General features: G+C 38.0%; 1 protein-coding gene across 3 annotated transcripts; it reads right to left on the bottom strand.

Annotated features, from left to right (window-relative positions):
• Positions 1-5,969: 5,969 nt before the first annotated feature.
• LOC124865194 (GTPase IMAP family member 8-like) lies at positions 5,970-14,710 on the bottom strand. Of its 3 annotated transcripts, none has more exons than XM_047360156.1 (4): positions 14,678-14,710; positions 14,437-14,493; positions 12,662-13,285; positions 5,970-9,821 (listed from the first exon to the last, which is right to left on the bottom strand). In XM_047360156.1, the coding sequence occupies exons 1-4, from the start codon at positions 14,700-14,702 to the stop codon at positions 7,057-7,059; spliced, it is 3,471 nt and encodes a 1,156-aa protein (XP_047216112.1). In that variant the 5' UTR covers positions 14,703-14,710; the 3' UTR covers positions 5,970-7,056. The 3 variants fall into 3 exon arrangements, with proteins under 3 accessions (XP_047216112.1, XP_047216114.1, XP_047216113.1); XM_047360158.1 differs by having other exon boundaries at positions 5,970-9,818; XM_047360157.1 differs by having other exon boundaries at positions 14,437-14,490.
• Positions 14,711-15,122: the final 412 nt, after the last annotated feature.

The raw sequence follows: 15,122 nt of genomic DNA, 5'->3' as shown, positions 1-15,122 counted from the left end.
ATTAAGAGAAGCACCTGACGCTACATGCAAGACATATCACACTGACATCGCTATTATTATCACAGCCAAACATAACTCTAAAAAGATGTGCCCTTTAAATCCAAGTACTCTAATACCTACTGCAGAAGATGGAAAACCACATTCTTATAAAGCAAAAGTTGAAGAAGACACCAAACCCAGACAAGACATTTCTCAAATCCTTATACCAGATTCATGTGTTGTGTTTGTAGATGGCTCAGCATCTAAAGATGAATATGGAAAGAATAGAGTTGGTTATGCAGTAACAACCATCGATAGGATAATAGAAGCTAAATCTCTTCCCAATACATGCTCAGCCCAAACAGCAGAATTATATGCTGTAGTAAGAGCATGTGAATTATATGAGGGACAAATACTTACTATATACACAGACAGCCAATACGTTTTCGGATCAATACATCACCATGCTAAGATTTGGCAAAATAGAGGTTTTAAAACATCATCAGGGACAGAACTAACTCATTTCAACCTATTAAAGAGAAAATGTCAGATCTGCTATTTATAGACACAGACGTGCTGAAAGACGCCCAACAGTCAGCAACCAAGACAGAAATAAAGGCCTGGCTAAAGAGAGGAGCACAGAGAAAAGATGACATCTATCAGATAGAAGATAAACCAATCCTCCCAAAAAATTTATACAACACAGCGGCTACAGTGACACATTGGGAAGACCCACGTGTCAAGGGGGGAATATGTCACATCTGGTAAAGCATTAATGCTACACTATAAATTTTTCTGACTATGCAAATCATTTTTGCAGATCATGCATAATTTGTTGCAAACACGGGGGAAGAAATATTGCCTTGTTGCAATAGATGAACCTAGTGACACATTTCTTCCCCACATATGGTATCCCACAGATTATAAGGTCAGATAATGGAACTCATTTTGTAAATAAATTAATAGAACTAAGTTCTAATGCATTAGGGTTTCAGTTAAAGATTAAGGAAAACAATGGAAGAAACAGGGAGGCCATGGCCCGAATGCCTATCCCTGGTTAAATTATGGATGAGAATAACTCCAAATCAAACTGGTCTTACTCCATTTGCCACCTACTGTACATCATTGTATGGCTCCACCCACTATATTCTGAGTCTGAGATCACGTGACACCAAGTTGCTGATGTGAATTTGTATTCTCAAAGAAATAGTACATGGCAGACCGTTTTCTCTGCCCTCTGACATGAATGAAATAGAGAAAGCACAACAGGAACCTTCATTAGCTGAGTGGATGAATAAAATGTTGCAGACAAAAGAAGAACAAATGTCCAGTGGTCTGCCGATAATCTCTGCTCCTATCCCACAGAATGAGGCCTGGAGACATGGTCCTGATTAAGACACTCCACCGGAAGGATTGGAGCAGTCCTTGGTGGAAAGGGCCGTTTCAAATACTCCTGACAACGCCCACAGCTCTGAAAATAGCAGAGAGGCCTTCCTGGATCCATAAAAGCCACTGTAAGCCAGTTTTGCCGTTACAGGAGCCAAACCAACCGACGGGGTAGCAGAGGAAGTCCGGGTTCAAAGATGGCCCAGCGTCTCAAACCGGTGAAGAAAACAGCTGATCTGCGCCCAATTATAAAATGGCTCTCTGTAACATGTGGACAGGACTGATAAGCCTGAGCTTAATTCTGGTAGCAGGACTCTTTCTCTATCTAAAGCAGGATCCACAGGAGGTGATACCGAACCAGAAGAGATGGACATCAGACGGGACCCATCTCAGAACACTAACGGAAGAACATGACGCACATCCATTCCTACAGAATTTCTGGTATTGTTCATGGTGGCATATGCAACACTGAACCAGGTAGAAATGCACGAAAATGAAGGGGACGATTATGATGACATGTTGTAAATAAATCACATCAAAAGCCTGAGTGTACTCATACATTGTATTTCATAAAATAACCTTACAGCAGAAAATCGGAAGAAGTTGTTGCTTAAGTGAAATGAGAAAAAGTACAATGATGACATAAACAGGGCAGATTTTTTAATTCTTTTATTTTTATGATTTCAAGTATTATTCTTTTATTTTTATGATTTCAAGTATTATTCTTTTATTTTTATGATTTCAAGTATTATTCTTTTATTTTTATGATTTCAAGTATTATTCTTTTATTTTTATGATTTCAAGTATCATTCTTTTATTTTTATGATTTCAAGTATCATTATTTTATTTTTATGATTTCAAGTATCATTATTTTATTTTTATGATTTCAAGTATCATTATTTTATTTTTATGATTTCAAGTATTAATCAACATTTAACTTTTAATGGTCGCCGAGGGCGGCGGGGCCGTATGAGTATTTCCCACAAAATATAATCTGTTTACCGTCCGTGGGTTTTCGCTCATACAAAGTATTTTTCTTACTCGTTTTTATATTAAATGTTTTTACTTGTGATAAAAGGAGGGACTGTTGGATGGGTGCAAAAACTTGTTATCACTCATGTAAAAACCTTGGGTTGCAAGGCACCTGCACTATGCCTTCCTCCCTGTGTGTGTGAGATCATTGTTATCTCTGTGTGAACCAGCCTCCTTTCCGTCTCACACACACACACCCTGTCTGAACTGTCTGTTGAACTGTGTATATAAATAAAGAGATAGGGTGTCAAAACTTTGTAGTTTCACTGCAAAGTGGGCTACCCTTGTCACAAGTAACTATGACTGTATCGTTCTTACCTCTGAGTTGACTAAATAATACCTAACAAGGACCATTCTCTGTAAACTCTAGAGATGGTAGTCTATGGCGTCACATTCCTGGCAAAAATCAGAGGAGCGTATTAAGCAATCACAACAGCGCATCTTTCATTCAGCGCATAGCTCTGATCGCGGGCGTCCACCTTTATTCAAGAGCCTTTGAACGCAGCACGGCGAGCAGTAAAACACGCCCCCTGCACCCATCTGTTCTCACAGAAATATTCTGCTCTCTCGCTCTGTTTAGTGGCGTATTTGTCAGTTGGGGGCAGAAACTCTTCTGATTGATCTGATTGGCCGGATTTTCACCTCATATCCGGTCGCAGCTGGCACAGGACATTGTCTTATAGGAGAAGAAGAAGAGCAGGGAACGTGACGTGGATTCAAAGAGTTGAAGAAAACGAGGAATAAATAAGAAGATAAGGAAAGGAAAAGCTGGTTGTTGAGTGCAACACTTTTTTTTTACCGGTGAGAGAGAGAACAGATGGGTGCAGGGGGCGTGTTTTACTGCTCGCCGTGCTGCGTTCAAAGGCTCTTGAATAAAGGTGGACGCCCGCGATCAGAGCTATGTGCTGAATGAAAGATGCGCTGTTGTGATTGCTTAATACGCTCCTCTGATTTTTGGCAGGGATGTGACGCCATAGTAGTGCGTGAAAATCCCAGTAGAGACTAGACTAGCCCGTCTGGCACCAACAACCATGCCACGTTCAAAGTCACTTAAATCACCTTTCTTCCCCATTCTTATGCTCGGTTTGAACTGCAGCAGATCGTCTTGACCATGTCTACATGCCTAAATGCATTGAGTTGCTGCCATGTGATTAGACATTTGCGTTAACGAGCAGTTGGACAGGTGTACCTAATAAAGTGGCCGGTGAGTGTATAATACCATAATAAATACATTTTATTCCAACCAGCCTCAATCAAGGACAACACAGAGACACAGGACAGACAACCATGCACACACACATACCTAAGGGAGATTTAGAGGTCAGTTAACCTGACAGGTATGTAAAACAGAAGACATTACAAATGTGTTGGTAAGAGAGAGGTATAATGATGAAAATAATAACGTCTGTAGTTACACTACTACTAATGGTGTTGACAGTTAAGCTGATAACTTTTATATAATTTCAAACTAGAATGAAAATTTTCATATTGTTTTATCCCTTAATATAGCAAGAATGGACCTTAATTGAGTTTTTAATGTTCATTTTTTAAAAGTGAATAAAAAGTTTGAGTTAGGCAAAACTTTCAGAAATGCTGTGCTTCAAGTCGCGCTTCTGTTTAACATATGAAACGTCAATTGTGTTTGACACAATGTAACACAATTGTGCAGAGAGATTAAAATTACCATAGGAATACTTTTTGTCCTTTTTATGTAGGGGAATTGTAATAAAATTGGATTCATAATTTTTCAGTAAACAAAATCCTGTTTGAATATTTTGTCACATCAGCGAGCGCTGGACGTCATGACTGGATAATGAAAACTTAAAAGTTATTTTAAAATGTTCACTTTTATTCTCACCTTTAAAAAAAAGCCTCAGAATCATCTTTGTGTTGGGGCAACTGGTTTTATTACATTTTATCATCATAACATCTTGGGGTCTCATCTTTGCATTAAAATGAACTGTTTTTTAGCTAAATGACAAAAAATATTTAATAATAAAGACTTGTTTCTGTACGTGTGACATCATCCATAACTTTCCCATCAGTTTAAAAGTAAATTGTTTAAACAGTAAAAAGGTTAGAATGCATGCTTAGTTATTATGAGTCAATATAGCAGAAATGAAGTTGTGAATATGTCTTTTAATTTTAAATGCCAGTTTATTCCCTCTGTCCTGTTGCTGTCTTCATGTTGAGAAAAACTGTCCCTTTAGACCTTTTGTCCCCTCTACGGTTCATCTGTCTTCTGATTCTTCCGTTTTTCTCACGATTGGTACAAACTGATCCATTCTTTCACTTTTAGGCTTTTATCTGCTGGTTCTGAAGTTCAGTTTCTTCTCAACAGTTCCATCATTCTTTCTTCACATGTCTTCATACTTCTGGATAGGACTTGTGTGTGTAAAAATATATTCCTGAAACTGTCATTTTTTATAGTGAGCAGTCTGAGTCCTCCGAGTCACGGATAGAAAATCTTCCATTTCTTATAAGCAGAATAAAGTGGACATGTTGTTAATATTCTTTATTTGTGTATTTTGCCTTAACTGCTGTTATATTTAATGTACATATTATGTGGTTGTTCTCTTTTTTGTTCTGTTATGTTGTGTTTTTTATTACACTTAAAAAAGTTATACCATCATCAGAATGAACAGAAACTCTGAGTCGACAAAGAATTGGAAAATGAAAGTTCTAGGCAGAGTTTTATGTGGATGGGAGGGAGCATTTTCCTGCACATGTGCAGCTTACTGCCAGTGTGACTGAAATAAAAATAAAACCATAAGTAAAATAAACAAAATACAAATAATGTTTGTATTACTGGGATAATTATCTGGACCACAGCCCAGCCAGAACTGAGAAAATATGGCTGCATGGTGAAGCTCCAAAGTTTGCCTGAAGAAGTTAACATTTTGGGCTTTATGAGGAAGTTTTAGTCTCAGCCATGACAATAACAAGGACCAGGACTTTAAAGCCCAGAACCACAGACTGTCTGACTGCAGTGAAGTTAGTTTTAGGTCCGAGATTAAATATTAATGCTCATTCAGCGAAGTCTTCCTTGTTTGACACGATGCAGGCTGTCTGATTACGGGCAGCTGCTCCCTCCTCCTGCAGGTTCTCTTAAGAACCGTCAATACATTTCAGAACCAGAGCCGGAGGAAAAGGGGCAGAGAGAGAGAGAGGGGCTGTTTGCACATACATATTTGGAGAAAAGCTGCGCTTGCATAAACTGATGAACTGCAAGTAATTTGCTGGACGCGTAGAAGAGACCCCTACTTGGCAGCCTGTTACAGCTGGTTGCTGCGTGTGGTAACTGATTCAGCTAATTCAGCTCTGGTTGGGGTGGCCAATTCATACTTGACAAGGAGCTCTGATAGAGTTAGAAAGCTGATAAACACAGACAAGGTTAAAATAAGACACGAGTGAACCAAGTAAGTTTGACTTGCAAGGGTGAGACAGTCCTCTGCCAGAACAGCGACTTCCTTCTCACAAAGGGAGAATCCTTGCACCAGCCTTTTATTTACAACTCACATTACTACAAGCAAAAAGCGGGAATTGGTTCAGCCAATTCTTACAGAGATTTCAACTTAAAGAGTGGTCATTCATATATATGGTATAAGCTTGTCATGTCCAGAGAAAGATCCACTCCAGACCACATTCCTTAACCTTCCACAAACACTTTTTCACACTAAAAAACAATTATAAGAATCATCTTAGCTAGAGTACAACTTCAATCATAAACATGATTTAAACTGAACAATGATAACTTATACACATTTTTCCAACAAGCTCAGAAATATGTTTTGACCCAGGACCATTTGGTGCAGGTCTTCCCAGGTCCAGTCCTGGAGAGCTTCTATTCTGCAACTTTAGATCTTTTTTTCAACAAACCTGAATCAGTCGGCTCATTTCCCTTATCTGCTTCATTCACCTGTGCAGAGTCCTGGTAACGAACCAATCATGTGATTCAGGTGGGTTAGAGAAGGTATGTATCTAAACGTTGCAGGACAGGACAGGACTTGGGCACCCCCTGATATGGTCATTTATAGGATAATAGCAGCTCAGGACTGTTTTTCTTCCAAAGGCCTCGGGAACATTACTAGAGTGCATCATATCATGATTTTATTTAAATACCAGAACATTTTCAATGAAAGTCTCGTGTCCTCTGTGTAATTACCATTGCTAAAGAAAACTTTACTCTATATTAATATTTATATCTGATGGTTTGTTGTACAATGTTTATCCTGTCATATTGGATGTGTGTTCACTACCTGCAGGTGAGCATAATTAGTCAGGGATGTCAAAGTCTGAAGAGATGGTGGTGCTAAGGTTGTGGAGGTGGTGTTATAGGACGGGGTGTGCTGGCATCGTGGTTGTGGGGTTTCAGGGGGGTAATACGTTGTATGGAGTTTCAATGTAGTTTCCTTTGCTTAATGAATGACTAGAATTTTTGCCTAGTCCATTTAGATAGGTGACTAAATATTTAAACATCATCAGAATCTTCTGTGAAGGAGAGACTCTGTTGTAAGCATCTGTGTCTGGAATAAATTCATGGGCACTGGGAGCACTGGGAGCTCAACTCGAGCCTCACTGGCTCTTGTCCATTAGTTAAAGAATCTGATGGGATTTAGTTTTGATGCAGGTAATCTCTTTGGAGTTCAGTAATTAGTCTCAGAGGATGACACATGTACTCTGGTAATTCTTTTTCAAATCTTGTATTTCTTGATCATGCTTTCTCCTTAAATCCTCAATTTCTTCTTTGAGATGTTTTTCTTTATGTTGAGCCAGCTCTCCTAACTGTCTGTAGTCTTTACCGTGACTCTTCTCTGTTTCTTCCATTTGTCTATTATGCTTTTGCTTCAGTTCCAGTATTTCCTCCATGTGTTTGTCCACCAGAACTGTAAAATCCTTTGTGTATTTCTGTCTGAACTCGTTGAATTCTTCAGCATTTCTTCTGGCCTCTTCTTCATATTTAGTTTTTAGGGCTTCCAGTTTTTTCTCATAAATTACCTCCAATTCTTTTCTTTCCCTCTCTTCTTGTTCTTTTCTGAGGTGATCTTCTGCCTTACTCTTTATTCGATCCTTTTCTCTTTCTTGCTCATATTCCTCTTGAAGTTTTGTCAGTTTTTCTTGCTCCTGCTGACGTCTCTGTTCGTTTTCTTCATATCTTTTTTTCCACCATTCATTTCTTTCTTTCTCCCAGTTTTCCCGCTCCTTTTGCATGTTTTCTTTGCTCTTCTCCAGTTCTCGGTCAGTACATTCCTTTTTCTCTTCTTCTGATTTTATTTTCTTCTCAAGATCTCCCAGTTTTTCTTTCCATTCCTGTTGCTTATGTTCTTCTTGCCTTTTCCTCTGGTTGTCTTCCTCTTCTCTGATTTCTTGTTCTTTCCTTCTCTGTTTTTGCTCTTTATCTATATTTTTCTCCATATCTTTAAGCTGCTTTTCTCTCAGTTTTCTCTCTGCATCCATTTCTGCTCTTTGTTCATCCATCTTTTTTTCCATTGCTTGTATTTTTTCCTGATGTTTTTGTTCCAGCTCATCTTTCTGTTTCTGCATCTCTTCTTCCTTCACTTTCAGGATTCGCTCGACCTCCTTTTTTATTGCCATCTCAGCTTCCTGGAACATGTCGTTGGTGTAACAGCCTCCACCATTTTTAGTCACCACTGACTCAACCTTCATCAGCAGCTCCCTAACCTGAGAACGATCGTTCGAGTCATTATTGTTAAATACGTGGCATCTTCCTCCACAGTCGTGGATCAGCTTTTTGAGAACGTCATCACAGTCGTCCTCGATATAACGCTCAAATGTTCCTCCCTTTAATTCATCTTTCCTTGTGAATGTGACAATGATGAAATGTTGTGAATTCTTGCCGAAGTATTTCTTGATCAGATCCACAGTTTCTTTTTCCTCGTTAGTAAACCGACCGATCTGCAGGACCAGCAGGATCACATGAGGTCCAGGAGCCAACATGCTGATGCAATGAACCAGTTCCTGTTCAACTTCACTGTTGGACAGAGTCGTATCAAACAGACCAGGCGTGTCGACGACAACAACTGGCCGACCATCAACTTCTCCTTTTGCTTTTTCACAAAACTTGGTGACTGACTTTCCACTGGGTTTGGATTTAAAATGTTCTTCACCCAAAATGGTGTTTCCTGTTGCACTCTTTCCACTGCCAGTTTTCCCAATTAGCACCATCCTGAGGCACTCCTTACTCAAATCTCTAGGATCTGTTCCCATTTCATTTTTGGTCTTCACTCTCTGCAGCTCAGCTTTAAGATCATCATTAACTTTTTCCTGTCCTACAACCTTCTCCATCTGAGCTCTGGTAAACATATCCTTTGTGAAACATTTGGGCTTAAATGTTTTCAGATTCTCCACCTCCATTAGCTCTGGGATCTGCTGCTGGTCCTTGATGTTAAGAACAACATATCTTCCTCCAAAGCTCTGACAGAGCTTCTGGATGTCTCTGTCTCGGCTTACAAAGTTAACAACAGCCGGATGTTTAGGATCTGACTCCACAGTGAACAGAACCATGGTGAAGTCATTGACCCGAGAGCTGAAGGTGTCCTGGAAGGTCTGTAGCTCTCCCTTGTCTTCATCGGTGAGGGGACCCACAGGTAGGACCAGGATGAAGGCGTGGACACCCTCAGGATCACAGAGGGAGATACACCTGAATGATTCCTCCATCACCTTCTGCTGAGCTTCTCCATACAAGGCAGGCAGCTCCACCAGAGAAACCCAACGTCCCCACACCTGTCCCTGGTTTCTAACACACTCTGATGAGTTGGAGGCTGAATGAAGCTCTGTCTGACCTAGAATGACCTTGGCTGCTAAGGTCTTCCCTGCTCCTCTCCTCCCAAACAGAACCAGGTTTAGAGGAGGTTTCATCTGTTTACGTTGGGGTCTGCTGATCTCATCTCTGAAGGTGAGGAATGTTCCTCCATTTCTATCCAAAATGTTCTCGATCTCCTGCATTAATATGTTATGATCTTCTCTAAACATGCTGTATCTTCCAGCACATTCTTTCAGAAGTTCATTAACAGAGGGACTCATTTCATGTTCATGTGTTGTGACGACCATGGCATACTTGAAGGCATCTTGATGAAACAAGCTCAAAACAAACTTCAGTGTTTTTCTGTTCTTCTCAGTGAACTCTGAAGGCTTCACTAACAGCAGCAGAACATTTGGTCCAGGAAGACAAAGCGTCATACAACTCTGCAGTTCTTCTATTAAAGTTTCCACTGAGAGACTGAAGATGTCAGGAGATTTTACAACTTTCACTGGTTTTCCTCTCCATTCTCCACAAGCCACCACGCTGTGCTTTGAGGGGTTAAGTTTAATAAATGGAATTTGCTTTTTCTTCATGATGAAGTTGCAGAGGGAGTTCTTCTTGTACTCACTTTTTCCAAATATCACAATCCTGAGTCCATCTGCTACAAAAGAATTCATAATTAATTAATAAACTCCTGTAAGCACAAAATAAACTTCAACACATTAAACTTTGTGTCTTCCTCAAATGTTCTGCTCTGAACACCTTAATAAATCATCATAGAGCAATTATTTTCATACATATATAGTCTTTTAAACTATTCTGACTTGCTGTACCACTTCTGAGTGTTTTAGGTGACATGTTGAAGCATTATAGCAGCTTTGTAAAACCCAGTTAACCTTGTGTTGGAGCAAAGAACCCGGGTGAGAAACTCTGAAGGAACAAAATATGAGTCGCAGTAGAAAAAAATCATCCTGATTATTAAAATGTGAAATTTAAGTGTTTTTATCTGTAGTTTTTTTTTTCTTTTTTATAAAAAGGACTGTTTTATAACTTTCATATGAAACATATGTGTTAATATTTTAGAACAAACTAGAGAACAGGAGTTTTTTTAGGAGTTTTACAAAAAATAAAATCCCTAATATATTTGGATTATTTTTCTATTGAAACTTTGAAGTTGATCCCATTAAATAAATAACTAAAAACGTTTTAAAGTTAAAGAATGTGGTTTTTTTTTTGTGATACATGGAATTATGAAAAATGTAAAGTGAATTTGGGAAATACATTTTTTGGATTTTTAGCTCATTGACGGCAGACATCGTAATTCTGAACACTAATTTATTTCTTAGTATCAGTAAGTTTTACCTGAGTTGTTACTGAGTCTTACTGCAATTTAAGTTCAGTTTATATATTTTGTTATTTTTATTTGTAAAAAAACTTTTATTTGTTGAGGCGTAAAAAGTAATTAAGTAGAAGTTTAAAATGTCGTTTTAAGTTAGCATGTTCATTATATTTTACTGTCAGAAATTAGAGCATCACAGCTACACAACTGTAGGCATTAAGTGTCTTATTGTTAGTTTAGATATTAACTGCTTTGTTATATACTCATCTGTAAGTCATTTTGCATAAAAGCGTCTTAAAAATGCATCAACATTTGTTTTACTTGTAAGTTGTACGCAGATTTAACCATCAGGATTAGCTCATCACTAGTTGTTCTGGACCTTCAAACATATCCACAAATCAGGTTTGGACCTTTGATCATAAAGTTTGAGACCTCCTGGTTTAGAGGGTGCATCACAAAAGTATAAAAAATATTTGAGAGTAAAAATCAAAAGGTCCTATAAAGAGAAGGCCCTGCAAAAGTTAATGTGAAAAGTTTTACTTTTCATGTTCTTATTCATATTTTTCATTAATCAGCATTAGTAATTTAACAATTTTATTCCTTATTAATATTCCTGATGTTACGTAATTTTATTAATTTCTTGTTTTTCACACCTAATTTATGGATCTAATGTTTTTTCCTGTTACTAAATAAGAAAGTTTTTCATGGCACTCAAAGCTGCGTTGGCATTTTTGATGATGATCTTACAAAAGTGAGTACACCCCTGACATGTTTGAAAATATTTCATTATATCTTTTCATGCAACAACAATGAAGGCAGGACATTTTGATACAATGTAAAGTAGTCAGTGTCCAGCTTGTATAACAGTTTAAATTTAATGTCCACTCAAAATAACTCAACACACAGCCATTAATGTCTAAACCGCTGGCAACTAAAGTGAGTTGCTTCTTCATACCACATATGTGATCATTATGATGGATATGTCTAATGTCTAATGGATACGGTTGGTTTTCTTTTGTTCGTTTTATTTTACGAGTCCACCGTAAAGGTGAGCAAAGGTAAAATAAAGTACAGATGTCTTTAATTTACCTGACTGAAAATTATGTCCGCAAATGTGCTTAAAATGATTTCTAGCATTGCTTTAATTTTTTATGAACATAATTATATCTTAGCCATGTGGCTTTATTTTCATTTTATTGCTGTAGAACTATCATAGAATGGCAGGGAGCACGTGCTTTAGCTCCTTTTCCCAAGACAATTTGAACTTTCAGTATTTATTATGTGGCAGTTGTTGGGTATTACTATGTGCTTTTGACTGTGCTATAACAGTTTAAAGAACAAAGCAAACAACTTATGCAAATTCTTACGCTGTCTGGATTGTATTAGACGGTTAAAAGTTACCCTAAATCGGTCACTGGTCAATTAAAGCTTCACTATTCAACTATGTTGGTTATTGATCACAAAAGCATTACAATTTGTGAATGAGAGCTGCTGTTTTGTGAATTCACCCCTTATGAAATTCAGTTAATGTGAGCAAAAACAAGAGCAGTGAATAAAACTGATTTATGGTAGGTTATAAATGTTAGCTGATGACATAGTGAATAAGCTAATTGATGAATGACTTGCTAATACATTTTTAAAAATTAATTTTGGAGAAAATATAATAAATGAGACGTCATTCATGCTGGAGCAGTGAACTTCAGAGTGTTTAGATGTTTGAAATAATACAAATAATTAATCAATTTTAACCTGGATAAACTACATTGAGAAGTGGTTCTTTTTAATGATGAACACTGATAAAAAGTCTGTCCAGTTTCCTGGAAGCTCAAATGTGACACCATCAAACTGTGTAAGGTGCTGTGAGGATCTGTAATACATCAGTCAGGTTCCTTCTGAATCTGCAGACTTTTTCTCCCAGTGTGCTGATTGACCGTCAAACGCTCTGGAAAATACCTGCAACACCATCACCTATGGTGCCAATCTAAATGTGATTCAAATTGAACAACTGCACATCTCTGCTCTGCATGTGGACCTAATTCTGTCAAACCCATTATTTTTAGGTTCTTAACAACACTATCAGAATGCACACCAAGAAAAAATAGTGTCTAAACATATGTTTTCTCAGTAAATTCCCATTAAATTACTGAATCTCCATATCTTACCGTTGTCTTGTGTGGGACTGAAAACCAAACTGGCTTCCTCTAGTTTGACATCTTCTTCAGTTAGTCTTTGTTCTGCATCCTTAAATACATCACAGCTCAAATATCCATTGTTCTCTTTTATAATTTGACCTAAACATTTTAACAGCTCAAGATGATCAATGTTCTTCAGCTTCAAGTGTCTGTACTGACATTTAACAATCATCTCTTTTAAGAGTAGGTCAGATGAATCATCAGCTTCACTCCTCTCTCTGGGTGTGGAAATCAGAACCATTGAATGATCAAACCATCGATCACTAAGACGTGTCAGGAACCCACAGAGTCTCAGTTTTTGTTCTTCAGTGAAGTTTTCAGGCTGTAGAACCAGCAGGAACACATGAGGTCCGGGATAAGAGAGTCTCACACAGGTCTCCACATGCTCATCGAGTTTGTCTGCAGACAGGTTGGCTTGCAGGAGGTCTGGGGTGTTGATGATGGTTACTGTCTTCTCCTCAAACTCTGTAATAAATTCCTCACACTGGCCAGGAGCTTTTTCAGTGATGAACCTTTCCTCTTTCAGTATGAAGTTCCCCACAGATCTCCTCTCTGACCAGCTGTTCCCCAGCAGAACAACCCGAAGCTCTGAGACTGACAGAAAAAATAAAATAAAGAATGGATGAGTAATACTTTAATCATGTCCAATCCTCTTTTATAGCTGCACTGATCAAACGTTTACCTTAAATTAACAAAACCCAACCAGCATCAATAAAGATTATGTATAAAATAAATAAAGAGGCTTAGTGGAAGACAGGAAACCCCATATATGGAGGAGCAGCTGCCGGGGGTTCGATTGCTGTTTTACTTCTTCTGACTACTGTGAATAAAGGCCATTAAGGCCACAAAAATCTACATAAAATTAAATAGAGACATTTTGTTATTTCATTGAGTCATTGTACAGGGCAGTGAGAAGTAATGATATAAAGTTCTGCTAGCTAAACAGTTGGTATACTGGCTGTGAAGAGAAATGACAAATATATGACAGTGAAACAGTGAAACTGCTAAAAAGGAAACAATACAGCCAGGATGTTTGTCAGAGACACACAGGGAAGGTTTAAGAGGACGTTGCTGCTGTCTGGACACATGAGGAGGTGGATGAGCCACAAAACCTGGGAGATGAAATGAGGGTTTTGTAGGCGTCTCTGTGGTGTCTTCATGTTTAGAGACTATATTGTTCTTTTAAGTGATCATTGTTAGAAACAGATGCTGATTTAAAAAAGCATACAGTAGGTGGGTCACCTGGTACAGAGATGAATTTACAGCATTCCTCTAAAATCTGTTCTTTATGACTTCTTCTGATAGGACTGAATGAAAATAGCCAACCAATAAAAACCACAGCTGCTGATGCGCTCTATCGCTGTATCACTCGACCCTTTGTCCCTTCCTGCTTAATGTTGGAAGGTAACATGACTTATTATTTACATCTGTTAGGGAGGTTGCAGCATGTTTGTCTGCTAAATATAAATTTGTGGAGCATCTCTGACATAAACCTGGACTAGATGATGGAAGTAGATGGTTGCTGCTTTGGTATCTGGAGACGTGACAGAGACCAATCAGATCAGTTGGCAGGACAACGTTGGAAAAGAGTCTCAACCTCTCCATCCAGCTTATTGTGACGTAACATCATCACGTGATGTCATTTTCCATATAGGTTGAGGAGCGTTTTCACCATAAAAATGCAATAAAAAGATCTGGTTTATATTGTACATATAAAAATATATACATATTCTGTTCCAACTCACAGTCTGGCCGGTCAAGGTTTAGGCTGTTTCTGCGCTTCTGGATTCTGACATCATCATCTGCAATAAAAATACAGCAGAGTTCTGGAAATCATGACCCAACTCTGATCCCATTGAAACAATTCAATTTGAAAAATACACCAAGAGCAGCTAACTAAACATACATCATCATTTGTGTAACACGTTCATGGAGTGTAAATAAAGAATAAAGAGTTTTTTAATGTTCATATGAATAAAATCTTACCTGCTTCATCACCTGCAGATGCCATATTGTTCAGCCCTGTAAGAAAACAGTTTAGATTTTATTTCACTTTATCAACTTTCACCATTATGTACGAAGCTTGTGTGAACAAAAACAAAACAACTGAATATTTGGATCACTGCTCTTTAAAACTTATAGTTGGGCTCAATTTCGGCAAAAACCCAAAATAAAAACTCTTATTAAGAGTAAATGTAAGAAAAAAAAGAATATTTACATCCCCAATGATTGAAGCTGCTCAGTAAAACACAAATAGTCGTGTTATAGTTGGACAGATTAAAACAAGTCTATTGTTTTAATGTCATTGTGTTTGTGTGCTTATCACAGTGTGTCTGTATGGACTCTATTTTGACAATGCAAAAACTAAAGAAAACCAGCAACATAGCTATACCATTCAGTTGGAACATGTTCTTTTAAAATGCACATTTCC

This window comes from Girardinichthys multiradiatus, unplaced genomic scaffold (genome assembly GCF_021462225.1).
Source record: "Girardinichthys multiradiatus isolate DD_20200921_A unplaced genomic scaffold, DD_fGirMul_XY1 scaffold_38, whole genome shotgun sequence".
In the NCBI taxonomy this organism is placed as follows: domain Eukaryota; kingdom Metazoa; phylum Chordata; class Actinopteri; order Cyprinodontiformes; family Goodeidae; genus Girardinichthys; species Girardinichthys multiradiatus.
Note: the sequence above shows the minus strand (reverse complement) of the source record. Positions and strands in the feature narration are given on the sequence as shown.

What these genes read in the sequence shown, in the direction of transcription:
- LOC124865194 (XM_047360156.1), bottom strand. Translation starts at nt 14,702, where the DNA reads ATGGCATCTGCAGGTGATGAAGCAG. An exon ending in AAACCTTGACCGGCCAGACT is followed by an intron (nt 13,286 to 14,436) that starts GTGAGTTGGAAC and finishes TTTTTCTGTCAG; the next exon opens with TCTCAGAGCTTCGGGTTGTT. An exon ending in CAGTCCCACACAAGACAACG is followed by an intron (nt 9,822 to 12,661) that starts GTAAGATATGGA and finishes ATTCTTTTGTAG; the next exon opens with CAGATGGACTCAGGATTGTG.